Source organism: Typopeltis vanoorti, chromosome 9, assembly GCF_054136105.1.
Source record: "Typopeltis vanoorti isolate ZY-2024b chromosome 9, IOZ_Tvanoo_1.0, whole genome shotgun sequence".
NCBI lineage: Eukaryota > Metazoa > Arthropoda > Arachnida > Uropygi > Thelyphonidae > Typopeltis > Typopeltis vanoorti.
This window is the reverse complement of record NC_143557.1, coordinates 54,459,972-54,487,683: the sequence shown is the minus strand read 5'-3', so window position 1 is coordinate 54,487,683 and position 27,712 is coordinate 54,459,972. Positions and strand designations below refer to the sequence as shown.

At 37.4% G+C, this 27,712-nt stretch overlaps 1 protein-coding gene across 1 annotated transcript in view; it reads left to right on the top strand.

Annotated features, from left to right (window-relative positions):
- LOC150103053 (phospholipid-transporting ATPase ABCA1-like) overlaps positions 1-27,712 on the top strand; it is an 859,669-nt gene that overhangs the window by 408,328 nt on the left and 423,629 nt on the right. The window contains exon 20 of the mRNA XM_090398068.1: positions 24,644-24,720. Within this exon, the coding sequence (XP_090254194.1) occupies positions 24,644-24,720 (77 nt within the window). The remainder of the gene's footprint in view (positions 1-24,643; positions 24,721-27,712) is intronic.

Below are 27,712 nucleotides of genomic sequence, written 5' to 3'. Positions count from 1 at the left end.
CCAAAATAAAAAATGATGGTACAACATGACAAATTTCATGCCGGCTGGGGCGTCGCCCGGTTAAACAAGGCCACTGTTGTTTTCGCCAGGGAACCAGGGCAAACAGCAAAAAATCAGCTACTGGAACAAATCTGAAAACAAACCCCAACTCAACATCACCAGAGTTAAAGATCGGTACTATCAACATAAGAAGCCTGAATGGCAAAGAAATGGAGCTAGCTAAGGAATTAGATAAGCACCAGATTGACATAATAGGGGTGACTGAAACAAAAAAGGACCAAAACTGGTGAGATATTTCTGAGCAATAAATACAAAATGTTATATTCAGGCACAAAATATGAGGCTAATCTTCTTGAATGGCAGTAAGTCTCAAGTAGAGTAATGTGGCCAAATATGAGAATGGGGAACTGGACAATGAGACTTATTTGTGCCTATGGTCCCACAGAAGGTTCTACTAAGGTAGAAGTGAGGAATTTTTTGAGGCTTTAGAGAAAGCAACTGACACAATAAAAAATGAAAAGTTGGTCCTTGTTGGGGATCTAAATAGCAGAGTTGGAAATGATTGTGAGACATACAAAAATATTTTGGGAAAATTTGGAGAAAAGAACAAAGCTAATAATAATGGCAAATATCTGTTGGATTTCTGCTCAGGACATGGACTGGTTATTATTAACACCATGTTCCAACATAAAAATGTGCACAAATTCACATGGAGAGAAGAGGCAAGGAATAAGAAAAGTCTCATTGACTTTGTTATTTTTGATATTGATGTTTTCTCCCTGGTGCAGGACACCAGAGTGTACAGAGGATTTGAAATTGGAAGCGATCACTATTTAGTCTTGAGCAGGATAAAATTGAATTTCATATTGAAAAGAATAACATGTAAGAAAGTTTTAAAGCGAATAAAAGTTGAGCAGCTCTCAGATGTGAACTGTAGACTAAAATACACAAAGATTATTGAAGAAAAAATGAAAGAGTTTGAGAACAGGAATCAAACCTTGGAGATTCAGTGGCAAACTTTGAAGAAAACATTGATTGATTCTGCCAGAGAGGCATGTGGTGAGGTTGTCTGTAAGGATAAAAAAATCAGAACTCCCTGGTGGACACAGGAAGTTAAAGAGGCAGTGAAGGAAAAGAAGAAAGCATATCAAAAGTTCCTGGCAAATAAGTCAGCTTGTGCTCTTAGAGAATACAGAAACAAATGCAAGAATGCTAAACACTGTCTAAAACTAGCTACACAAAAGTCATGGTGGACTTTGGTAAGAATATAGAAAATAAATATCAAGAAGGTGGCAAAATATTCTGGAGGTTGTTGAAGAAGCTTAGGAATGGAGGAAAGAGTGCTGTAAAAGGAATTAGAGATGACAAAGGTGACATGAAAACGGGAGAAAAAGATATCCTTGAAGTATGGAGTAATTACTTTGAAAAACTGCTAAATGAAACAAGCAGTGATGACAGCACAGTGGTAAAAAACACTGACCAGGCATGCAGTCAGGAATACATATCCATACTTGAAGTAGAAAAAGCCATCAAATGCTTGAAATGTGGAAAGGCAGCAGGAGTAGATGATATTCGACCAGAAATGCTGAAGTATGGTGGTATAAGAGTCTCACAGTGGCTGCACTGCATAGTTCAGAAAGCCTGGACAGAGGGACAAATTCCTGATGATTGGAGTAGAGCTCTCATAGTACCCATATATAAAAAGGGAAATAAAACTGCATGTGAGAATTACAGAGGTATTTCCCTACTGAGTGTTCCTGGCAAAATCTATGCAAGTATACTTGAGAAACGGTTGAGAAGAATTGTGGAAGAAAAGCTTGGTGAAGAACAAGCTGGATTCAGGCCAAACAGAGGCTGTCAGGATCAGATCTTCACTTTACGACAAATAGTCTAGAAAGCATGGGAATATAATAAAGATCTGTATTTAAGTTTTGTATATTTGGAAAAGGCATATGACAAGGTGCCAAGAGAGAAGCTATTCAATACGCTGTAGTTATATGGTGTCAATGGGGCATTATATCAACCAATATTTAGTCTTTATTTGAGTTGTAAGTCAGCAGTTAGAATTGAAGGAAGTACAGGAAGATGGTTTAATGTTAAATCTGGTGTGAGACAAGGATGTACATTATCCGCTCTGTTATTCATTATCTATATGGATCACATTATGAAGGAAAGTGGTATTAAACCTGATATCAAAATTGGAGATGTTAAGGTCAGCTCTTTGCTTTATGCAGATAATGTTATACTTCTAAATAAATCTGCTACAATTCTGCAAAATTCTCTGACTAAATTGAATAGCTGTTGTAATAGATATGGTATGAAGGTCAGCAATAAAAAGACAAAGACAATGAAAATAGGCAGAATCACTGAAAATGTCAACTGTGTTGTGAATGGAGAACCTGTGGAACAAGTAAAACATTTCAGCTATTTAGGCACAATTTTTACTGAAGATGGTAAATTAAATATAGAAATCATTATTATTATTATTATTATTATTATTATTATTATTATTTTGGGTGACTCCAGGAGTCCTTAGACTCATCGAGGGAGGCCCTAAACATTGTGTCCACACAACTATGCGATTACATTCTCATAGTATCTGTCATACCTTGTCTTGAACTCGTTCACCGTCATAGCACCCACAACAGACTCTGGCAGCTTATTCCACTCATTTACCACTCTAAAAGTAAAGAACCCAGCTCTAATACCCCTGCTAACCACACTCTTTCCCAGCTTCCATAGGTGTCCCCTAGTTCTCCCACCACCAGTCCTGATCTCAAAAATATCCTCTGAATTAATCGTATAGAATCCCTTTAGCAATTTGAATGTCTCAATCATATCTCCCCTCCTCTGCCTATCAACTAGTTTCTGCAACCCACAAATCTTCAACCTGTTCTCATATGGTTCATTCCATAGACCTGTTATCATCTTAGTCACTCGCCTCTGGATCCTCTCCACCTCCTCCCCATCAAGAAGGAACTGAGGTGACCAAATCTGGGCACAGTAGTCGAGATGAGGTCTTATCAAGGCTCGCTACAGAGGTACAATAACTTGCTTGTCTCTGCTCGTCAAGGTATTTTTCAACAACCAAGTGAGTTGATGAGCTGATTTAGCTACTTTTGCAATGTGTCCCCTAAACTTCATCTCCCTATCCACCAACACTCCCAAGTCTCTGGCCTCATCAATCTCTTGGAGTACAGTTCCACCAATGTGGTATACTGCTGCTAATCTTTTCACCCTAAAATGCATAACCTTACATTTTGTCACATTAAATTGACATCCATTCTCCTTAGCCCAGAACTCCAATCTATCTAAGTCATCCTGCAAGACTTTGACATCTTCTGCATTCACTATTGCCCTACCCAACTTTGCATCATCAGCGAACAAATGAATTGTTCCACTTAGATCCTTCCCTATATCGTTAATGAACAGATTAAACAACAGTGGTCGAAGAACAGAACCCTGCGGCACACCACTAGTCACAGGCCGTCTTTTGGACTCTACTCCTGAATAAACTACTCTTTGATATCTCTCCATCAACCAACCACCTATCCATCTCACCAACCCTATATCCATTCCCATATGTTGTAGTTTATGGATTAGTATTCCATGTGGTATCCTGTCAAACGTCTTTGCCAGGTCCAGCAGTGTCATTGTAAACTCATTTCCCTTATCCAGTTCAGCCGTCACCTTGTTATAAAACTTGAGCAAGTTACTGAAGCATGATCTACCCTTCACAAAGCCATGCTGTCCCCTGTACAGTATTTCATTTTCAACAATCCATTCCTGTATTTTTCCCTTGACTACTTTCTCCAAGACCTTGACAACGATCCTGATATGCTGATCGGTGGGTAATTTGCAACCGTAGTCTTGGATCCTCCTTTATGCAGTGAATCTATTTTCCCCTCTTTCCACACCTTCGGGACTAAACCAGACCTGAGACTCAGATTAAACAACATGGTCAAAGGCACTGATAATTCCTTAGCCGCTTCACGCAAGACCCGTGCCGGTATACCATCCAATCCCACAGATGTGTTCACATTAAGGTTCTGTAATAGACTAGTCACCTCCACTTCATTCATCACTATTCCCGTATAAACTAATGGTTCCTTCATTTTTTCAATGTCACCACCTAGATGATATGCTTTTGCAAAGTGCACGCTCAGTAACTCCACTATATCGACTGATTCAGTGACCTTCTTACCATCGGCATTCCTTAAAATCATTTTGCCGTGTACAGTTTTTTTCTTGCTTGCAGCATATTGAAAGAACTGTTTGGGATTCTCTTTTTCTTGCATAGCTAGTTTCCTTTCATAATCCGCTTTTGCTTTTTTTACCACACTCGTTACCTTTCTGGCCTGCATTTTAGACCATTCGTGTGCCTGCATGTCACTCCTTTCTTTAAATTCCCTCCACAGTTGTTTCTTTTTTTGCAACTCAAGCTTAATGGTGTTATTCATCCATTTAACCTCTACTTGTTTTACTATTTGGACCCTAGGTATACAATCAGCCATAACCTCCTGTAAATGCTCCTTGACCACTTCCCATGCTCTATCGACATCCTGCCCTTGCAGTTGTACATGCCATGGTACTGATCCAAGCAATCTCCTAAGCTTGTCATACTTGCCAGCACGGTAATTCCACATATACCCTGTCTTAATTGAAAATTCCACACCTTTAGCCACCTCCCAGGTCAAGACCTTATGATCACTCTCACCAATATGTGGCAACATGGTCATATTCATTACAGTCAAATTCTCAGATGCTATTACCAGGTCAAGCACTCTCACACCCCTAGTATTTTCAATTATATGCTGTCTCAGATAGTTATCCCTTAATAATTGAATAAAATCCTTTTCCTACCTCACATGTGTCCTCTCCTCCTTCCAATCAATGTTACCATAGTTGAAATCCCCCATAATAATTACCCTCCTTCCACTCATTTCATCAATTTGTTTATGCATAATATCTCCACCATCTATTCCATCATGTGGTCTATAGCAGCATCCAACTGTATATTTTATTCTGCTAGTCTCAATCTCACACCAAATAGCTTCAAATGAGCTCCTTTCACTATCCTGCAATACATCTTCAATTCTCCTTGGCTACAGTTCATCAGCTATCATCAATAATATCCCCCCCCCCATTTTATTCTCTCTATCCCTCCTAAACACACTATAACCTACACATTCTATCCCACTAACGATATCATCTTCCGTCAGCTATGTTTCACTAATGGCAATAACCTGTGGCCAGAAAGAGCCAATCAAGGCCAAAAATTCTTCTTTCTTGTTCCTAATACTCCTGGCATTAGTATACATGAAATGCAGTGATCCCTTAGTCCCACCCCTATATTGATGCGTTATTCTAAATGACCCATTCCCATTTTTGTCTTTAGTACTGGCTCAGGTACATTATATACATTCTTACAGTCATCTGTCTCACTGATGTCTGCATATCCATCCCCCCCCCCTCCTTGGTAGTTCTAGTTTCCCTGGTTTTGCACATCCATTTTCACTTCATTTAGCAACACTCTTTCCAGTCTCTACACACCAAGTCCATTCAAATGCCAGCCATCCATCTTGTATAAGTCCTTTTGCCCTTCAAACTCATTCCACACGTCCACGAATTCCACACCACACCGTCTGCATAACCTGCGCATAATGTCATTTGCGATTATGGCCCTCCTTCTAAACTCCTCTCTGTCATACCGTGGCAACAGACTAACCATTCTAACTCTGTCACTCTTTTCTTTCGCTACCTTTAACAATACTTTCAAGTCCTCTCTCATAAAAAATTTATCCCCTTTCAATTCATTCGTACCTGCCATAATTATTAATTCTTTCACCCTCTGTTTTTGCACTCTAATACTCTCACTTACATCCTTAAATTTCGCACCCGGTAAGTACGATTTAGTTACACTGCCATCTATCACCCCCCCTTAATAACAAGTCACCATACAACACTCTTTCCTTCATTTCAGAAACTCTCCCATTCGTACGCTGTTCATTTACGTTAGCCGAATCACTCTGGAAAGAGTTTTGCAGGTGCTCTAATTGCCGCTGCGCATTTTGTATCACTGCGCGCAACCTAGCGATCTCACTTCCTACAAATAATTCCTCATTATTTTTATCATTTAAACCATTTTCTCTCTCTGTATGGTTGCTTTCACTCTTTCTTAGATCACCACTCTCATTGCCATCTTGTACATTGCAATTCCCTATCAAGCCACTATTTTCACTCACATTCTGGCAATTCTGGCTTTCTTCAACTATCTCACAACCTGACACATACTTCAACTCCTCACTTTGCTTACACTTTCTGCACATTCTCCCACCACTATCACTTTCAATCCAAATTCCGGCCTCATTCAGGAATGCAAACATCCCACACGCATCACATTGGACAAACTCTCTCACATTATAGTTTTTGAACAATGGCATCGTATGTTTGGACACCATTATCTTATGTTGCATTGGCGCCATATTCAAATCTATGAAACTTAATGTTATATACTAAATTAAATAACAGAATTCACGCCAAAATCCCACAGACACAACAAGCTACCAAAATTAGGCAATATTACGTTATGATTTTAACCTATATTCTAATTTTTACTCAAAATTGTACTTAGCTTTCTGGAGCTCTCCGAAAACACAACCATCCGTCTGGCCCTCTAGCAGGCACACAAATAGACAACAGAATCATCAAAGCTGGTATGGTGGGAAGTCAATTGAATAAATTCATATGGAATAAGAGAGAAATTAGTCGGAACATTAAATTAGCTGTATACAAGACAATGTTCAAACCAGTTTTAACTTATAGATGTGAGAGCTGGGTCTTAAGTAAAACACTTGACCAAAGACTAGAGACCACAGATATGAGAGTCCTGAGAAAGATTAGAGGTGTGAACAGATGGCATCAATGGCAATATCATATTAAAAATGAGGATATTAGGAAAGGACTTGACAATGTCAGCATCCAGGAATGCGTTAGCAGAGCTAATCTCAGGTGCTATGGTCACTTAAACAGAATGGGCGAAGAAAGGTTAGCATAACAAGTTTTCTCTGCCAGGTTGGCAGCAAAATGACCCAGAGGAAGACCAAGATATAGGTGGATTGATACGGTACAAAATGCCTTAGACGATAGAAATATAAGATCTGATAATGTTGGAGTCTTGACAAGTAACAGACTGATTTGGAGGAAAATTGTAGATAGGAAATTAATAATGATGTAATTTTTTTCATGTAGTACTATCATAGCCTATACACCCATTGAGGGTACATGGCAGGAATTTGATGATGATGAAATCTAATTAACAATGTTAATTAGCTTTAAGTTAAAAGTTTTGTTTTAAATATAATCAATACAGTCGTTTTGCATGGTATGTTATGTAGTGCAGCATATGGCACTGATGTGAATCAGAACAATAGCATCCAGGGCCTCATAGTTTAAAGAATTCAACCAAAGGAACTTTGTACAGTGGCTGCAAGATGTATGCATTAGGAATGCCAAATGTAATTTAATCAGGAAGTGGTAGAGAGGATTTCGGGACATGCTATTGATCATAGCTATGATAATGGTGAGAAAGTGTGCCGAAAATACTGTGAAAGTGAGGGTCAAAACTGTGTGTTAGATTAATAAGATTGAAGTGGTTGATGGAACAGAGAATACGCATGAAAATATGTGTGATATAATGGCAGATAGGATTGAAAGGGAGTTTAAAAGTGACATGATTGAGACAGAGAGAGAGTAAAAGTGCTGATCTGATCGAAAGAATAGTATTATGACAGATGTAAAAAAGGAAGAGTTGGCTGTAATGAGGGTAATAGCTCTGTTACATGAGTGATACACAGGATGAAGTGGGAACACAATGAATAATACAGAAACATCTGGCGAATGGGTTAGTTGATATCAGAAAGAAAAAAGTGCAAGATAAAAGAAATGAATACTCGACTAAGAGAGAAGGAAAAAAATTAAGGAGCAAGTCCTGTACAACGATTCTATCATGAGAGGTATGATTGGTGAGAGATTGACAAAATTGTGCTTCCTGGGTGCAAAAATTAGTGATGTTAGTAAGTCTATTAGATCACAAAGGGTAAACTGAAAGAGTTGATTGTTTTGGCTGGAATGAATGATTTGAAACATCTTCTCTAAGGCCTTCTCTCAGGTCCACCTGAGAGAGGTATGGCATAAGGAAGGACATGAAAGAATTACTGGAAGTAGCAAAACAGTGACAGAGTTAAGATAGTGAGTCTATTGCCATGATATGACAGAGTAGAGCTGAGGAGGGCCATAATAGCAAATAACTCAATGCATATATTATGCAAGAGGAATAATGTGGAGTGTTTGGATGTTCTGCAACATTAGATCTGAACACCAAATCTGAATGGATTTGGTGTTCAGTGAAAGTGGATGTGCAAAATCAGGGAAAGTAGAGCTTTTAGGAGGAAAGTTGTTGAGTGGATAGGCATTCATCAGTGAGGCGGTTGAGTACCATTGGTAACAAACCAGAATGGGATAGTTAGTATAAAGCATCAGGATAGTGGGGTGGGCCTAAGGGGCTTTGCACTTTATGTACACCAATGCCAGGAGCATTCGGAAGAAGAGGGGGAGGAATTTTTGTCATTGGTTAATTGGTCATCCTAGTCAAAGATTATTGGTATTTGTGAGACATAGCTGACAGAAGATGATATAGCTAGGGGGATAGAATGTCAAGGATATAGTGTGTTCAGGGAGGAGAGAGAGAGAGAGATTCCCAAAAAATTCAGTATCTCCTATCCTGAATACAAGAACTTAATCAAGGAGATCAGGAAAGAATGTGGGATTGCAAAAGAAGTATGGCTCAACAACAAATGCAAGGAAATTGAACTTCTGGACAAAAAGCACAAAACCAGAGAACTTCATGAATAAGTTAGGGAGCTAACTAGCAAATCTTGCAAAAGGGTAGGCTCCCATTGCATTGAATATACCAGTGGAAACATCTTAATGGAGAAAGACAAATTAAGGGATAGATGAGAAGAATATTCAAAGGAACTCTACAATCATGATAGAATGGATAAGCCAATGCAAGAAGATTTGGAGGGGACTACTATTCTTACCCGAGAAGTAACAAATGCCATTAGGAAACTGAGACCAGGAAAAGCTCCAGGAATGGATGGAATTATGGCAGAATATCTAAAGGCTTTATATGATAAGGCTATAAGATCACTAATCGGCATATGTAACAAAATATACGAAACTGGACACCTGCCAAAAGATTTTAAGCACTCAACGTTCCTACCAATACCTAAAAAAATTGAAGACAATCAAATGTGAAGAGTACAGAACAATCAGTCAGATAGCAAAAGTTATGTTATATATCATCCTAGAAAGAAATAAACATAAAATCAAAATGAAAATTAATGAAACATAATCTGGTTTTCAGGAAAATAAAGGAACTAGAAAATGACTCTTCAACATTAGAACTATTATAGAAAGATATCTGGAGAAGCAGAAAGAAGTCTACTTATGTTTTTTTGATTGCACAAAGGCCTTTGACAATATACAACATTAACAACTAATGAAATGCATCAGAAATTTAGGAGTAGATAGTCAAGATATCAGATTACTGATAAATCTATATCGGGAGCAAACGTCCTCAATAAAAATATCAGGAGAAATCTTGGAAGAATTCCCAGTAAAGAGGGGTGTCAGGCAAGGCTGTGTTCTTTCTCCTATATTGTTTACCCTCTATAGTGAAAATATCTTCCAGCAATTAGAAGAATTTAAAGGAGTCAGCATATGAGGCAGGAATGTAAACAACTTAAGATATGCAGATGATATAGTACTGCTAGCTTAAAATAAAAAAGATCTCCAAAACCTACTAGAAGAGACACTGAAGCTAAGTGAAAAATATGGACTTAATTTCAACTTCAAAAAAACGAAAACCATGCTGGTAACAAGAGAAAAAGGAAAATACCTGATATTAATATTAAGATCAGAGGAAATACTTTAGATCAAGTAGAGAGTTATATATATTTGGGTCAACTAATTACAGAGAATGGAAAGTGTGATAAGGAAATATTAAGAAGAATAGAAATTGCTAGATCAACCTTCATTATCATGAAAAACATTCTGACCTCAAGGGAAATTCACACAAAAACAAGAACTAGGCTGTCCAAATGCTACATATGGTCAGCACTGCTATATGGAGCAGAAACTGGACATTATCAAAATATTGCAAAAATAAACTAAAAGCCTTTGAGATGTGGACCCCTCAGAAGAATTCTTAGAGTCCCATGGACTCCCAAAAAAACTAATTTAGAAATATCAGAGATGATTGGAGAAGATAGAAATCTTTTGAAAACCATTAAGAAAAGGAAAGCCACCTACCTTGGTCGCATACTAAGGCATCAATCCCTACAAAAACACTTCTAGAAGGAATGATACAAGGAAAATAGAAGAAGAGGAAGACAAAGAACAGATTCGATGAGAAATATTAAGGCCTGGATCTTTTTGTCCTATGAAGAATGCAAAAGAGAAGCACAAAATCATACATGGTGGAAGCTCATGGTAGTCAATCTCCTGGAAGGAGATGACATCTGACAAGACAAGTGAGGGAATATGGATCACAGTTTGGTATATATAGGTCAAAAATGAGGAGATAAGATAACAACCAAGTTGGTTAAGGGATTCTACTAGATTAATACAGAAGGAATTATAAAAAGGGGAAGATGGGAAGAACAAGAGGCCATCCCAGGTGTAGATTTTTAATGTGGAGAGTTCTTGGTGAGAGGATGCATTACTGGAGTGCATGGCATGTAAATAATTTCAAAGTTCAATATGATGGACACTTTTCTGATGGAGTGGACCTCCCATAATGAGTATATTGACTTTATGGAGGTTACTTTAATAATAATTTGAATTTGCTATAACCAAATCCAAAACTCTTGTTCCCTCTATTACATGTTGCCTAAGACATTTGTCCCTCAAGAATTCTAGAAATTCCATGCCCTTATTGCTACATGCATCTTCCTCTCCCCAATTTATACTACTGTAGTTAAATCTCCCATAACAATTATTCTTCTTGCACTTGTCAAACTCAACTGTCAAAACATCTCCTGGTCCCCACCCTCTGTGCTCCTGGGTCTGTAGCAACACCCCCACTAAATATCCTGTCTTACCCACCACTACCTCACACCATATGCTTTCAAAATGATTAGTGTCACTGCCTTCCAAAACCTCCACTCTTAGAGGACATAGGTCTTCACTTATCATAAGAAGTACTCCACCACCACGTTTTCCCTTCCTATCCTGCCAAAAAATGCTGTACCCAGCGACTTCTATTCCTGTTATTATATCCTCTTCTGTCAACCACGTCTCAGTGATCCCAATAATTTTGGCCAGGCTGATGCTATCTGCACCACCAATTCCTCTCCTTTATTCCAGATACTCCTGGCATTAGTATAAAGTATATAAATGCTGTTTCTATACCCAGCATTATCCCCTCTAGACTCCACCGGGTTCAGTGTTACCTGATGTTGTCCTCCTTCTCCCAAGTACCCATTCCCACGAGAGGCCACTCCTGCTACCATCCTCCCTGGGACACACTGACTTTTCAGAACAGCAATCTCTCCAGATGCCTACATCCTTCTTCACTGTATGCAAGAGACCAATTGTATGCAAGTGGTCTCTTGCATACAATTCCTCTCTGTCCTCAAACGCACTCCAAGCATCCACATATTCCAATCCTCTCTTATCACACATTCTAGCTATTATGTCATTCAATATTACTGCTCTTCTGCTCAGCTCATCATTATCATACCTAGGCAACATGCACACTATCCTTCCTCTCTCTGTCTTCTTCCATACAGCTTCAAGCAAAAATCTCATATCTCTCGCTGCCCAACTTACATTACCACTCAAGTCATTTGTTCCTACCATCATAATCATCTCATCCACCCTTTCACTTCTCTTAATTGCCATAGCCACTCTTTCTATTATTCCTCCTGGCAAACACTCCTCACGCATCCTACCTTGAACACCATACATTATACCTCTTACCATTCCCTCTCTCCTATTGTTTCCATTCTCTCCTCTTCTTTCATTCCCACACACCTCTCTCCTTCCCTCTTGCCTAAGTTTCCATTCTCTCCTCTTCTAGCATTCCCATACCTCTCTCTCCTTCCCTCTTGCCTAAGTTTCCATTCTCTCCTCTTCTAGCATTCCCATACCTCTCTCTCATTTCCCTCTCTGCTACTGTTTCCATTTTCTCCTCTTCTAGCCAAGGCTGGCCTTCTCTATAAAGGGGCCCGGGTGCAAGAAACCTTTTGGGGCCCTAAAATATTTTTCAAAGGTAAAAATTAAAGGATTCGAAATAGACATATTGTAAAGCCTCTTACCTGTAAATGATTTTGGGGAAAACAAAAAAAACACATTCAAAATATAATACGTTTCCACAAATGTGTACCGACTGTGCCCACTGAATCGTGGGGCCTGGGGACGTTGCACCCACCGCACCCCTGAGATGGCCAGCCCTGCTTCTAGCACTCCCATACCTCTCTCTCTCATTCCGTCTCTCCTACTGTTTCCATTCTCTCCTCTTCTAGCACTCCCACACCTCTCTCTCATTCCGTCTCTCCTACTGTTTCCATTCTCTCCTCTTCTAGCACTCCCATACCTCTCTCTCATTCCCTCTCTTCTACTGTTTCCATTCTCTCCTTTTCTAGCACTCCCATACCCCTCTCTCCTACTGTTTCCATTCTTTCCTCTTCTAGCACTTCCATACCTCTCTCTCATTCCCTCTCTCCTACTGTTTCCATTCTCTCCTCTTCTATCAATCCCAAAATTCTCTCTTATCATTCCCAAAACTCTCTCTCTCTCTCTGATTTGCCTTGCATTTATCTCTTCCATTCTCCTAATCTCATCTTTCATACTTCTCTCATTCACAAGACATTCCACCTCCTCTTTCAGCTAATCTATCTCCCTCTGCAGGTCAGTCACTCTTAATCGAAATTCACTCTCCCAAGCAAAACCATCTCCTAAACTTTCACAGTCACTCACTCCTTCCACACCATCAACTATTATTTTCTCATTCATATTTTTTTCTTCATTCTCTCCTATCACACTACTCGCCTTCCTATATTCATTTCTAGTTCCTGGAGCAACAAGGTCGGATATTGATATATCTAATGCATTTATTTCATTCCACTGGCTGCACTTTATGCACACACACACTCCCCTTCCCCTCACAAGCCACATATACAGTTCTCGAGATGCATACATGCCGCAAATACTGCATATGCCACAAAGTCCCTTATTAAATTACTTATAATAGAGTTCTTAAATGGCGGAGGACTTGGCGACACGGCATTTGGAACTGCAGCTGAATCTGCCATCATTCCTTAATGCCGAGGAACTACTAGCATAATCATTAATTATTCAAAATAGTGTCGCTAATTAGTGTCAAAAATAAACGCTAAATAATTACTAGGGAGTATAAATAAATAAGAAAAAGTACAAACAATTACAAGCAAAACAAAACATTTAAGTACACTTAAGAAATAAAACTAAATACAGTAATGAAAACTTAGCTTCGTCTTGTCTTCCACCGTCATGCATTCGATTTCCACCCTGTCTTCTCGGCAATCAAAATAGACAATATCATGACAACAACTAACTTCAAAAAACAATCACCGAAGTACACTCGTATTCCATAGAAACAATTCAGCACTCAAAAATGGAAAAATGGCTATTCAACAATTTAAAATCACTTTCTTCAGCACAGCTCAAATTCACTGCACACGCTACGCTGACACTAGCGGCAAGGAATAGATATTTTACATGGAGAATTGTCAGTGAATGGAACGAATTACCATGTGTTGTTAATGGAAGGGGGTGTTAAGGATTTTAAGATTCTATATGATAAATATGTTGTCAGTTGAATGAACCATCCACAATGAGTCTGCCAACTCCTTGGAGGGTGCAATAATAAGAATAGGAATAAGAATAAAAACTGCAGTGAGAGTGTTCAATATATTACCAGCAGAAGAAACAATGATTATGTAAGGATAATATTCACTGGTGAAAATAATGGTAGAGTGGTAACTACTGTCAAGGTGTTATAATTTAGATATTAAATTAGCAATTCATGAAGGTATTTCATCCTTATAAATGTGACATCATGGAGCTTTAAGTGCAGTGGCAATGGAGGAGGTGGGAGGGGGAGTGGTAAGATGGTAATGAGTGAGCAGGAATTACACAAATAATTAAATAAACTTGATTTTAATATGGCAGGAGGACTTCATTACATCACACTGCAGAAATGTTCCAGTGAGTTCACTAAAGGTTTGACATACCTGCTTAACAAATGTTTAGCAATGAAAAAGTGCAAAACTGTCCCATTTCACACAGAAGGTAATAAGATTAAGGATTTGAATCAAGTTAATCTGTATGTCTGCAATTGTGGTTAAGAAATTGGAGAGGTTAGTGAAGACAACTATGATGAGATTTTGTGACTTGACAATGGATTGTGTTGTCTCCTGTGTTGAAGGAGATTCACTGTCTTAGGTATTGACAAATTATGTAAGGGGGGGGGGGGGGGTGCAGTGTCCAGAAGATGAAAGTCATTACTAGTATACTCCTAGAATCTGTTTTTTGATCGTTGCTATTTAATTTGTATGTTAATGATACTGGGATATGTTTAAAAGGAATATGTAATTATTTGCAGATGATAAAAAGTTAGGATTACTATGACGAGTGGAGCAGATGTAGTTTCAGAAAAATACATGAATAAACTGTGTAAATGGACAACTGAATGGGGTTACTATTTCAATAGTGCAACAAGTAAGGTTTAAAAATTATGAAAGCAAATAGAATGCATAGTATACTACTACTAGTGTGGATATATTGTTAAACACTTACATGGCTAACATATGTGTAAAAAAGTGTACATTTATTAAGAACCACAATATATATTTCATCCAAAATAACATGGACATTAGCAGGGAGTTAAGAGAAGATCAGTTAACTACATCCAAAACTTGAATCAGAAGATATGAGTCATGTAGCATGTGCTTACTAGCTTGTGTCTTGGTCACAGCTGAGTTGACTGGAGAATGCACTACAAAGTTCTAAGGAACAAGCTGGATAGTTTCAGTAATCAAAAATTAAATGACCTAATCAATAAACAAACAAACAAAAAAAAAATCATGAACAGTTAATGGCACTCACTTCCCAGAACTTTGAAAATCTCATACAATCAGGACTGTTAAGGTTTGGATGATGTTGCAAAGTATCATATGTTTCAAGGAACAGATGATCATATTTGAATCTGCTGCAATGAAGAATCTTGATATGGTTCTAAAAACTCTGGCATAGTAATCAAGGCTAGACTTGTCAGATTCTAAAAATGCAACGTAGTCCTGATTTTCTTGGATTCTAATCTAATCTAAGACTGGCAGAATGGCAAGTCTGTCCAAAGTAAGAAAGTCAACATGAACGGGCAATTGACAGACACCTGACAAGGAAAGAAGTGATAATTTGTCCTTGGTAGATGGTAGAAAAGAAGACAACTCCAGAGCTGGTTTGAAGGAGATGTGTAGACTGCACTTTACAGAATCCATGCTTTTTTATTTTTCAAATGTTCCTTTAATGCAGGGTATGGAAATTCTTTTCACATCAGATTGTAGTCTGACTGAGGGATAACTATCAATAATTTTCTGGATGTAGTTTTGGTATAACCATTAATCTTTCTTTCTTTCTACATTTGGCTATAAAATATGGCTGGATCCTTAATATTCTCCATTTTAATATCTCTCCCACCAGTTGGAGAGAGTGACCATATGGTTTTGACTTGGAAAATGTATAGACATGCAGGAGTATCAAAGAGACAGGAACATATGTGAAATTATAAGGCAGGTGATTATAATAGTTTAAGACATCAACTTATACAAGCCATATACACTCAGGGAAATGCTTGCAGACTCAGGCAAATTGCATGATTTTTTAATATTTTAGAAAGAATTAATTTGTACAAACACATTTGACCATAAATTTGTTTATATGTAAGTACTTTTTTGCTTAACTTAACTTTTATACATACATATTATTCATTAGGTTAAATCTGACCAATTATGTATTACCATTGGCCTTGATCTTGTATATTTGTATCACCCTGCTGTAATTTTTTTGATATGTAAATACCATAATGCTAAACTTAAATTTTATGCATCAATGCTGTATAATGATTCCTTTCTGACTCTTTAAGTATTAGTATAATGATGTTTGTTGTAATCTTACTAGATGTAGACACTGCTTTCCTTGACTTGTTTTGTATATACATATGTTAACCTATAGTTATCTATTTATGTATTGCTGAAATCTCTTCAGTAATTTTGTTTATATGTAAATACTGCACCACTTAACATACATTTTGTTTATGCATCTTATTTATTACTTTATTTTTTGAATAATCATGTAGTGCTGTAGAACATCTTACCTACTTGCATACTTTCTAGTAATTCTGTTTATATGTATTGCTAAATTTAATTTTCATCCATGCATATTGTATAATAATCCCTTTTTGCCTATTTTTGTACTGCTATAAAGGCATCCATTATAATTTTACTTATATGTAGATACTGCATTCCCTGACTTAGTGTTTCATATATTATGTATTAACTTATATTGTTAACTATTTTTGCACTACTGTAATAACCTCTGACCTTGTGTTTGTTGCTGTGCCCTCTGCAGCAGTTCTGTTTACCTAGAGATGCTGCTTTGTGAAACTAGATTCTTGTACAGACATTGTTTACAATTTTCTGTAAATGCTAATGTTGTAACCTTTAGTATGGCATAGTATGACCTTTGTAGTTTTTGTGCCAAATAAACTATAAACCAAACCAAACCAAACCAAGACATCATCTTGGGGAAGTTTCATGGAGAGAGGAATTGGAAAGCCGGGATATCATTAGTGCATGGGAAATTGTGAAAGAATATTTGTTATCAGCAATGGTAAGTTGTATACCACGAGTGAAGAAGAGGACACAATTTGGAGTAAAGTGGATGACAAACATGACTTACTTTTCATGGAATTAACAACACCACAAACACTTTTATCAACAAGGATGTTTTTATTAACACTAATATTTCGCTGATTTTCAACTCAGCATCATCAGAGCACAACACACATGTAAACGCGACAGTGAGTGAGTGAAACAATATAATTGCAAAAGACAAAAGATCTAAAGTCCTATTTTTGGCACCCTCTAACGGGAAAAAAAAAAAAAAAAAAAAAAAAGCAGCAGTTATCCAGGAGTTTTTCTTAGGATAACCGTCTCCCAAATTTTTGGCAAATTAATGCAACCATATTTGTTAAGGTTGGGAGAATTCTTCAAAGCCATTGCTGACTCAAAAAATAGTCTTTCAGATCTATAACGACTCCTAAATAGCACATTTGTTTTCCTCCATCCAATCCTGTGTGAAGGAGTGTCCAAAGCGTGGTCTGCCAGTCCCGACTTGCCATAGTAATAGTAGCGAATGTATCTTTCATGTTCTTCCAGGCGGATGTTCACTGATCTTCCTGTTTGTCCATAATAGGCCAAGTCACAGTCACATGGAACTTCATACACTCCTGGGTGTGCTAAAGGGTGAAGTTTATTCGCTCTCCAAAGGATAAACTTCACCCTTTAGCACACCCAGGAGTGTATGAAGTTCCATGTGACTGTGACTTGGCCTATTATGGACAAACAGGAAGATCAGTGAACATCCGCCTGGAAGAACATGAAAGATACATTCGCTACTATTACTATGGCAAGTCGGGACTGGCAGACCACGCTTTGGACACTCCTTCACACAGGATTGGATGGAGGAAAACAAATGTGCTATTTAGGAGTCGTTATAGATCTGAAAGACTATTTTTTGAGTCAGCAATGGCTTTGAAGAATTCTCCCAACCTTAACAAATATGGTTGCATTAATTTGCCAAAAATTTGGGAGACGGTTATCCTAAGAAAAACTCCTGGATAACTGCTGCTTTTTTTTTTTTTTTTTTTTTTTTTCCCGTTAGAGGGTGCCAAAAATAGGACTTTAGATCTTTTGTCTTTTGCAATTATATTGTTTCACTCACTCACTGTCGCGTTTACATGTGTGTTGTGCTCTGATGATGCTGAGTTGAAAATCAGCGAAATATTAGCGTTAATAAAAACATCCTTGTTGATAAAAGTGTTTGTGGTGTTGTTAATACCGTGAAAAATAAGTCATGAATAACCATCAACGCCTAAGCTTATCTGTTAGATGGATGACAAACAATATTAAGCAGGAATTGCAAGCGAAAAAGAGGCTATGGAAGAGATATAAGGAGACAGGTGAGGAGAAAATGCATGAAGAATATAAGACGTAGGCTGGAAGAGTGACTAGTATGGTAAGGAAGGTGAAACTGGAATATGAGAGGAGATTGGCCCTAAGATCCAAAGAAACTCCTAGGGAATTTTTTAGCTATGTGGCTAGTAGGAGAAGAAATAACTGTGGAAGAATGATATTGCAGCATAAAAATGGGAATAGAGTGACTGATGCAGAGGACATAGTGGAATTGTTCAATGAACAGTTTATTGGAATTTTTCATCCTGAAGGAGTCAGTTTTAATACTAGAGGGATAGTGCAGGTTCGAGGTTTAGAGGTACAGGAGGAGAGTGTGTTTCAAATACTGAGTACTCTGGATGTCAGTAAAGCTGTGGGACTGGATGGTATTTCACCATGAGTTTTGAGAGAATATGCTAGGGAACTGACAGTGCCTTTGACCTGGCTTGGAAGGAAGGTAAGATAGTGCCATTGCATAACGGCGGGAGCAGACTGGAAGTGTCTAATTATAAGCCAGTTTGCATGTCATCAGTAGTCGTTAAGATCTTGGAGAAAGTAGTGACGGACCGTATACAGCATTGGGCAGATGAGGGTGGTGTTATCCGTGATAGTTAACATGGGTTTGTGAAGGGATGCTCTTGTTTTAGCAATATGCTAACCTTTTATAATAAAGTTACAAGAGCATTAGATGAGGGAAAGGCATATACTGCCATTTTCCTATACTTAGCAAAAGCATTTGGCAGGGTGCCACATGATAAGCTGATATTTAAGTTGCAGCACATGGGTCTGGATGTCAGATTGGTCAACTTAATTCAGGATTGGCTGTACGATAGGTATCAGCGAGTTGTGTATGGTGGGACAGTTTGAAGGAGGCAGAGGGTTACAAGTGGGGTCCCAAAGGGCTCAGTACTGGGACATTTATTGTTTAAACTTTATATCAATGACATCGTCAGTGGATTGCAAGGGGATATTCAGTTGTTTGCGGATGATACAAAGCTGATAAGAATTATTAGTAATAGTGCAGATGTGGTAACCCTGCAAGAGGATTTGAATGAGCTAGATAGATGGGCAAATGAATGGGGGTGTTGGTTTAATGCAGCAAAATGTAAGGGCTTGAGGTTTGGGAAACATCGATGGGACACTGATACTCTATGGGAGGAGTTAAACTGGAGGAAGTAGGGGAGACAAGAGATCTGGGGTTGATGATTCCTACCAATCAACCATGGAGGCCTGAAATTTAGGGGACATGTTGCAAAGCTGGTGAAGGTAACACAGAGGATTGCTGCAATAATGAGAAGGAGACTGACCTGCAAAGATAAAAGGGTTATCATTCTGTTGTATAAGTCTCTAATCAGACCACACTTAGACTATTGTTCTCAGATTTGGTCCCCAGGATTTGAAGGGGATAAATTAACTGTGAAAAGGGAACAAAGGCGGATAACAAAGATGGTTTTAGGACTTTACCATGTTAGTTATGAGTATTGGCTGAGGGAATGTGGACTGCAGAGTTTGGTGAATAGAAGAAGGCGAGGTGATATGATTGAGACTTTTAAACTGTTGAGAGGTGGTTACAGGGTTGACACTGGGGAGTTTTTTCACTTGGTTGAACAGTGTGAAGGAGTGATGACAAGAGGCCATCCCTGGAAGTTACATAAGGAAACTAGAGGGTGAGGAGTACTTTCTTTGCATGGAGGGTGGTTGAACCATGGAATGCATTGCCTGATGGAGTGGTGAGGGTGAGAACGGTCAGTGAGTTGGAGGCATGAATAATAATAATAATAATAATAATCCCTCTTCACCACACTCTTGTAACTTCCAGGGATCGCTTCTGTGTCCCCTCTCACCTTCTACTCATTTTATGATTCTATCTGGATTAATTCGATAACATTCTCTCACTAACTTGAATGTCTCTATCTTATCATCTCTTTTTCCCCTATTCACCAGCATTCCAAATTCTAATATTCTGTTAGTCACTTCTCTTTGAAACTTCTCCAATGTTTCCACATGTCACTGTAAACCAGGTGACCAAATTTTAGCACAGCAGTCCAAGTGTGGTGTGACCAGTGCTTTATACAATGGCCCAACCACTTCCTTATCCCTACATGTTTGAGTACCTCTTAGCATAGCAGCACTACGATGTACAGCCTTTGCAATTCTTGCAATATGCCTTATAAACTTCAGTCTACTGTCAACCATCACTCCTAAATCTCAAATCTCATCCACTTCCTTCAGTATAGAGCCATAAATATACTGCAGCCTTATATTTCTGCACTCCAAAATACAACAACTTCCACTTACTAATATTAAAACTACAACTCCACTCCTTTGTCCAAGTCAAAAGTCTATTTAAAATTTTCTTAATGGAATTAACATCAGCAGTGCTATTTATAATTTTCCTCAAATTTGCATCATCAGCAAACAACTGAAGGTCCCCAGTCAATCCACATGATATATCATTTACAAAAAAGTTAAACAGCAGAGGACCAAGAACAGAGCACTGGGGGCATGCCACTGGTTATCCTTCTTTTTTGAGACACTGCTGCATTTTTCTTTGCCTCATTTGATAACTGCTGGTTACACTGCGCTTTTCTATGATTACAAACTAAGTCACCATCCTTGCCTGCTCTCTTTGTATTTCTCAAACAATTCCTTGAAAAATACAAACAGACCATTCATATTATGCTACCTTCTTAATGCATTTTTCATCGAGATTGCAGGATTAATCTCTTCATTCATCAATTTCACACCTATATTATTTAATCTTCTGATCTTCTTTTCTCTCTCCATTCCTCAATTTATAGTTCTAAGCTGCCTATCCATATTCACTGTACACCATTAATGTGCAATTGCACATTAATGGTGTAGTATTGTAATATTATTGTAATATTGTAGTATTATAATATTACAATGTAACATTGTAATGTTGCAACCAGTGTGGCTTCCGATCTTTACTGACTACCTGTTTTTTCTTTGCATTGTCATTCATTCATTTTCTCTCTCACACACACACACAAATTCATCTCTACTACTGCTTTTATAAAATGTGGGTGTTCTGATATATGGACAGGTTTTAATCTGTCCATAAGTATAGTCATATTCTCACCCATTTGACTAACTTGTTCATGGAATTGTTGGAATATATGGCAATGGATACAGCAATATTTCTTTGTTTATTCATTCAGTGAACAATGTATTATGATATACACTATGATTATTATGATAAAAGAAAAAACAAAGAGCATATATTTTTAAAAAAGTCATTTCACATTTTAATAGATTCAAATTCACATTGGTTTGGAAGCATAAATTCTCATCTGATGGCAGCAACATTAAAGCATGCTAAGTGTTCTGATATGTTGCAGATGTCATAGTTATCTGCAAAACACTCCATATATGAGTCAAATCCTTTCTGCATTATCTGGACTACATGTATGATTTTGTTTTCTTTACTTTAGAGATTGAGAATAATGGTGAATTGCATTTCTTGGATGCATCATATCAAAATCCAATAACTATTTAAATTTTGATATCTATTAAAAGTGTACAAGTGCTGAAAGATACATGCAAGTCTTATCATCCTTGCAGTCAGAAGTTCACCATTGTACAAAACACAGAGCTGGAATCTATGCTGCAAGCCTAGCTGAATTACTCCACTCAAAGGATTCTTTCCTATGCATGGTTCTAGCTAAGCACAAGTAGGAAAAAACTTTCTTGCAGCAGTACTTTGAAGATAAGGCAACATTCAGACTAGACTGCATGTTGCCACACATGTCCTATATATGGAGGGATCTCTTGAAACATTTCAAAAGTGAATTTTTACACCCCCCCCCATTATGGATACTTATCTTCATTCTGTTTTTCAAGTTTGGAATTTTCCTCAGGAGAGTATGGAGTTGTTAACTAATAGCAAACATAAGGAAGGTTATCTATGAAGACCAATGAAGAAAATGTAATTATGTAAATATGTAAACATATTATAATTATTACTATTACCCTATAATCCCCCTTGAGTCAAAAACTCATTGCAGGAGATCCCTTTTCAACTCATTGACGAGGAGATCCTTCGTCATGGTATGACAAGCTTGTAATACCATGCTTTAAATACATTCAAATTCTCTGCACCACACTCTCAGGCAGTGCTTCCAATCATTCACAACTCTCAATGCAAGAAACCTGCTTTCACTCTCTTGCTCATACCCACCTTATACACCTTCCAGGAATGACCTTTTGTTCCCCCCCGTCTCTCACCATTTTATGAAAAACCTCTTTATTGTTAATCCTGTAACAACCCCCTTTCCAACTTTTACATCTCTATCATATCATTCCTCTTCCTCCTATCCACTAGGCTCTACAAATTGCATATTCTCAACCTTTCTTCATACTCAAAAATTCCAGAGACCAGCAATTACCTTAGTCAGTTGCATGTGAACCCTTTCCAGTATCTCTTCATCCTTTTGAAAACCAAGTAACCAAATCTGTGCACATTAGTCCATATCTGGCCTAATCAAGGCCTTACAGTGGGATCAGAATCTCCTTACTTCTAGACATCAGTTTTCTCTGTGTCATTGTTGTGTTGTCCAAAAAATTTCAGAAATGTATCCTCTGAATTTTAGATCCATATCCACCCATAACTCTTATTTCCTTCACTTCCTCAAATATATACGTGTCAAGTATATACTCTAGATCTCATCTTTGTTTTCTAAAATTTAAGACCTTACTTTTCTCAACATTGAACCGGCATCCCAACTTTTATGTCCATCCACTCAGTCTCTTCAAGTCTTTGTGTAGGGCCACATCTGCTCTACTTCTCATAGTTTTTCCCAACTCTGCTTCATCTGCAAACAATTGAATATCCTTATTCAAAACTTCACAAATATCATTAACATACAGGTTAAACAACTGGTCCTAAAACAGATCCCTCAGGCACATTACTAGTGATGTTTCTCTTCCAGGATATTACTCCCCCATACACAACTTGCTGATACCTGTCTGACAGCCATTCTCCAATCTAATGCACTAGTCTAATATCCAACCCCATCCTTTATAATATCCAAATCCATCAAAAACCTTTGTAAAATCTAAGTATGCCACTGTGTATTCATCTCCCTCATCCAATGCAGCTTATTTATTGTAATAAGTAAGTTGATTACTAACATAATTTCTGTTTATCAAATCCGTACTGGCCATTAATGACAATACCACTGTTGTGAACCCAATTCTGGATCCTGGTTCTCACTAGGATGTCCAACAGTTTAACCACAACACATGACACACAGATTGGCCTATAATTTAATGCTTGAGTTTTATCACTCCCTTATGAAGCAGTACATCTTCCCTTCCCTTCCTTCTACTCCTTTGGAACTTTGTAAGACTCATATTAAACAAATATGCTAAGGCAGATGTCAACTCCCTGGCACATTCCTTCAAAATATGTGGTGATATATCATCAAGTCCAACAGCCTTATTAACATCAAGTTTGCTCAATTCCTCATATACCTCTTGCTCACTCACAGTCAGTCTCTCCTCCTTATCCACTACTCTCAAATTCTCCATGATGTCACATTCACAAAAATTAAAGATCTTTATGAAATTCTCATTAAATATCTCAACTATGTCCTCTACAGCAGTTCTCCTTATACCATTTTCTCCAATTAGTGTCATCCTACTATAATCATTATTTTTTTTGGTGGCTACATATTGAAAGAATTCCCTAGGTTTTTTTTGGCTACATTAGCTAGCTTCTGCTCATATTACACTTTTGCAACCCTTACTGACCAAGTCACCCACCTTGCCTGTTCTGTACTCCTCATGAAATTCGTTATTATCACTCATCTTTTGTTGCCTTCATAACGCCTTCTTTCTCTATATTGCATCCTTAATCTCTTAATTCAGTAATCTATTTCACACTGTTAGATGCATAACTTTTCAGTCGGTGTTAGGTTGAATGAAATATTTATGAAAGCTAAAGAATGCTGTGGTAAACAAGGGAGTGAAAAATTATTCTGTGAGTGAGGATTGCATGTCCATATTACAAAGTGATTACCTTGAAAAAAAATGTAAAAAGAACAACTTACTTGAAAGGCAGATAATAATGAGGCAGTTGTAGTTTGCATTCTCGTATTCATTATCTTTACTTCTTAAAGATTGAGTAATAACAGTATTGGTAATGATACTTTGTTCTGTTCATATTCCAGTGTATTATAATGTGATCCTGAAAGATCAATTTCTATAATATTGTCAAATAAATTAATGTTTGGAAATAGTCAATGATTTAATTTTTTTTTTCTTTTCTGTATGTGTATCAGGACGTACTATACTTCTTACTACCCATCACCTGGATGAGGCTGACATTCTTAGTGATACAGTTGCAATTATCCATGTAGTAAGTATTCATAGAAAAATATACAGTGTTAGCAAAATAATAAGTAAATTTATTATTATTATGAATCCACAGGATTCATCACAATTTGGCTTGTGTTGTCACTTCACATTATGTTATTCCACACTAAACTAAGTTTGCATGTTTTTTGGGAAAATCTGAGTTTCCAGGAGAGTAAATCCCTTTCCCCCACCTCTATATGAAACTAGCTAACTCACTTTTAGTTGAAAAGCCCTTATAAATATACTTCACATCCTAGATGGGATTCAAATTAAGTGTTACTTTTATTGTTACTGACTGTGATTCTAGGCTCAAAAGTTTTTGAGCAAATGCAAATTTGAAACAGAAATAAAAAATGATGCAAATTAAGATGCTTTCCTAAATATTACTTTGCTAATGCTAATGCCAGAGAATTGGCAGTAGCATTGGCATGCTTGTTTAATAAGAGTCTTACAACAGTACAAATTCCAAGGGAGTGGAAAGAAGGTAAAATTGTTCCACTGCATAAATTATTATTATTATTATTATTATTATGGGCAACTCCAAGGAGTTCTTAGACTCACTGAGGGAGGCCCTAAACATCATGTCCATCACAACTATTCGAATACATAAAGATGGTGATAAGGCTGTAGCTTCAAATTATAGTACATCTGGAGTTGTGGTAAAGGTACTATAGAGATTGGTGAGAAGTAGGATACAGAATTGGGTTGAAAAAGCAGTATTATTTGTGGTTATCAGCATGGGTTTGTCAAACGGAGTTCATGTTTTGTCAACTTACTTATGTACTACAACAAGGTAACAAATACCTTGGACAGGAGAGATGCATATAATGTGGTATACTTGGAATTTGCAAAAGCTTTTGATAGGCTCCCACAGGACAAACTATTAAATAAACTGAAAAAGATGGGATCGGATAACAGACTTCTGAGGTGGGTCAGTGACTGGCTGTCAGCTAGGTATAAGTTGTATATGGGGATGTAGCACAGGAAACCCTTGCTTAGTGCGAATTCAGTATGCCCAATAATCAGTTAGCGCGATTGAGTGAAATGATACTATTTCCCACTTTAAGCGAGTGATTAATCAGTTAACTCAATTTTTTTATGTTACGCAACTTTTTTTGTAACCAGTCTGCTGCGAGTGGAAAAGCTGGAAGTCATTAATAGACAAGAAAGTGGCGCTAGTAATACAATCATTGTGCAACACCTGGGATACAGTGAGTCTACAGTTTAGACTATATTAAATAAGAGCAAAGAATACAGAGAACAAGGAAAAGTTGCTACTGCTTCTTTAAGCATGCAGATCACCCGAAATTGAAGCCATTTAATGATCAAGATGGAGTGTCTTGAAGCCATTTAATGTTTGAGATGAAATGTCTTCTATCACTCTGGATTGAGGATTATAACCAAAAAATAATACCTTATAGTACAACAGGGAACATTCAGGCAAAAGCTCTCGGTATTTTTACCAGATTGAAATAGACCAAATTTCAAGAGAAATATGAAAGCTTTACTGCGAGTTTAGGATGGTTGACCATTTTAAAAATTGAACTGGACTTCATAATGTAAGAATAACTGGGGGAATCTGCTAGTGCTGATAAAGATTCTGCAGCCGAGTTTCCTGAAGAATTGAAAAGGATAATTCAGGAGGATGATTATAATGATCATCAAATATTCAGCATTGATAAAATTGGTCTCTTTTGGAAGCATATGCCAACAAAATCTTTCTTAGCTAAAACTGAAGTATCTCAACCAGGATACATAGTATCTAAAAATCATCTTACGCTTTTATTAGGAGGCAATGCAGAAGGTGACTTTAAACTCAATTCCTATTCAGAACAGTTAAGCGAGAATTATCTCCTTCAACTAGAAGAACAGCATGCACATGAAGAAGAAGAAGATAACAAGTGTGAACAAGGAGAGAATGTCATGACTAAGAAGCTAACTGCAAAGAGCCTGTGCTATTTTCAATCACATTTAGTATACTAAGGAAATTTTGTTTGATGCTGATGCTGATATGGAACAAAGCTTCAAAGTCTGCCGAAATCTTGATAAAATGATCGCCAGATATCACAAATTGCATGACAAGATGAAAAAGTCGAGCATGATTCAAACATCTTTACTTAATTTTTTCATAAAAAAGTAGCTCAATCAAATGTTTAGACATTAAATAAAAATTTAAGTAATTGATTTTTATTAACTTCAATGATTTTATCCTCTAATATAGCTTATACTGTAATTTTTTTCCCAAATTTACTCTAACTGATGGATGAATTATAATTATTCCTATTGTTTATTGTATTCTCTTAATGCAGTTTTGCTTAGCATGCATTAATTGATGGATTAATTAATTGCGTTAAGCGAGATTTTCCTGTATCCTGAAAGAGGAAGGTCACTAATGGTGTACCGGAGGGGTCAGTTTTGGGACCATTGTTGTTTAATTTGTATGTTAATAATATTGGGATAGGTTTAACTAGTGATATGCAGCTGTTTGCAGATGATGCAAAATTGGGGAGAGCAATGTAGGATCAAACAGAGCATAGGGCCTTTCAGGAGGACGTGAATAGATTGCATGAATGGGCAGGTAAGTGGAACTGTCAATTCACTGTTGCAAAGTGTTAGCTTTGTTAAGCAATGATGGGATGCAAAGTATGCACTCGGTGAGGAAACTTTAAAGGAGGTAGATGAGATGAGAGATCTGGGAGTGGTGGTGGACAAGGACCTGAAATTCCTAGGTCACATTGTACAAATTGTGAAGACATCACATCAGATAATGGCAATCGTGCAGAGGACCCTGACATGCAGAAATAAAGAAGTTATGATGCCATTTTATAAGATCTTGATCAGGCTTCATATGGATTATTGTGCACAGATTTGGTCTCCAGGTTTTCATTGTGGTGATAAGGATATGTTAGAAGGGGTTCAGAGAATATTCACAAAGGTGGTCAGTGGTCTTTGAAATGTGGAGTATAATGATAAGGACAGATTGAGAGAATGTA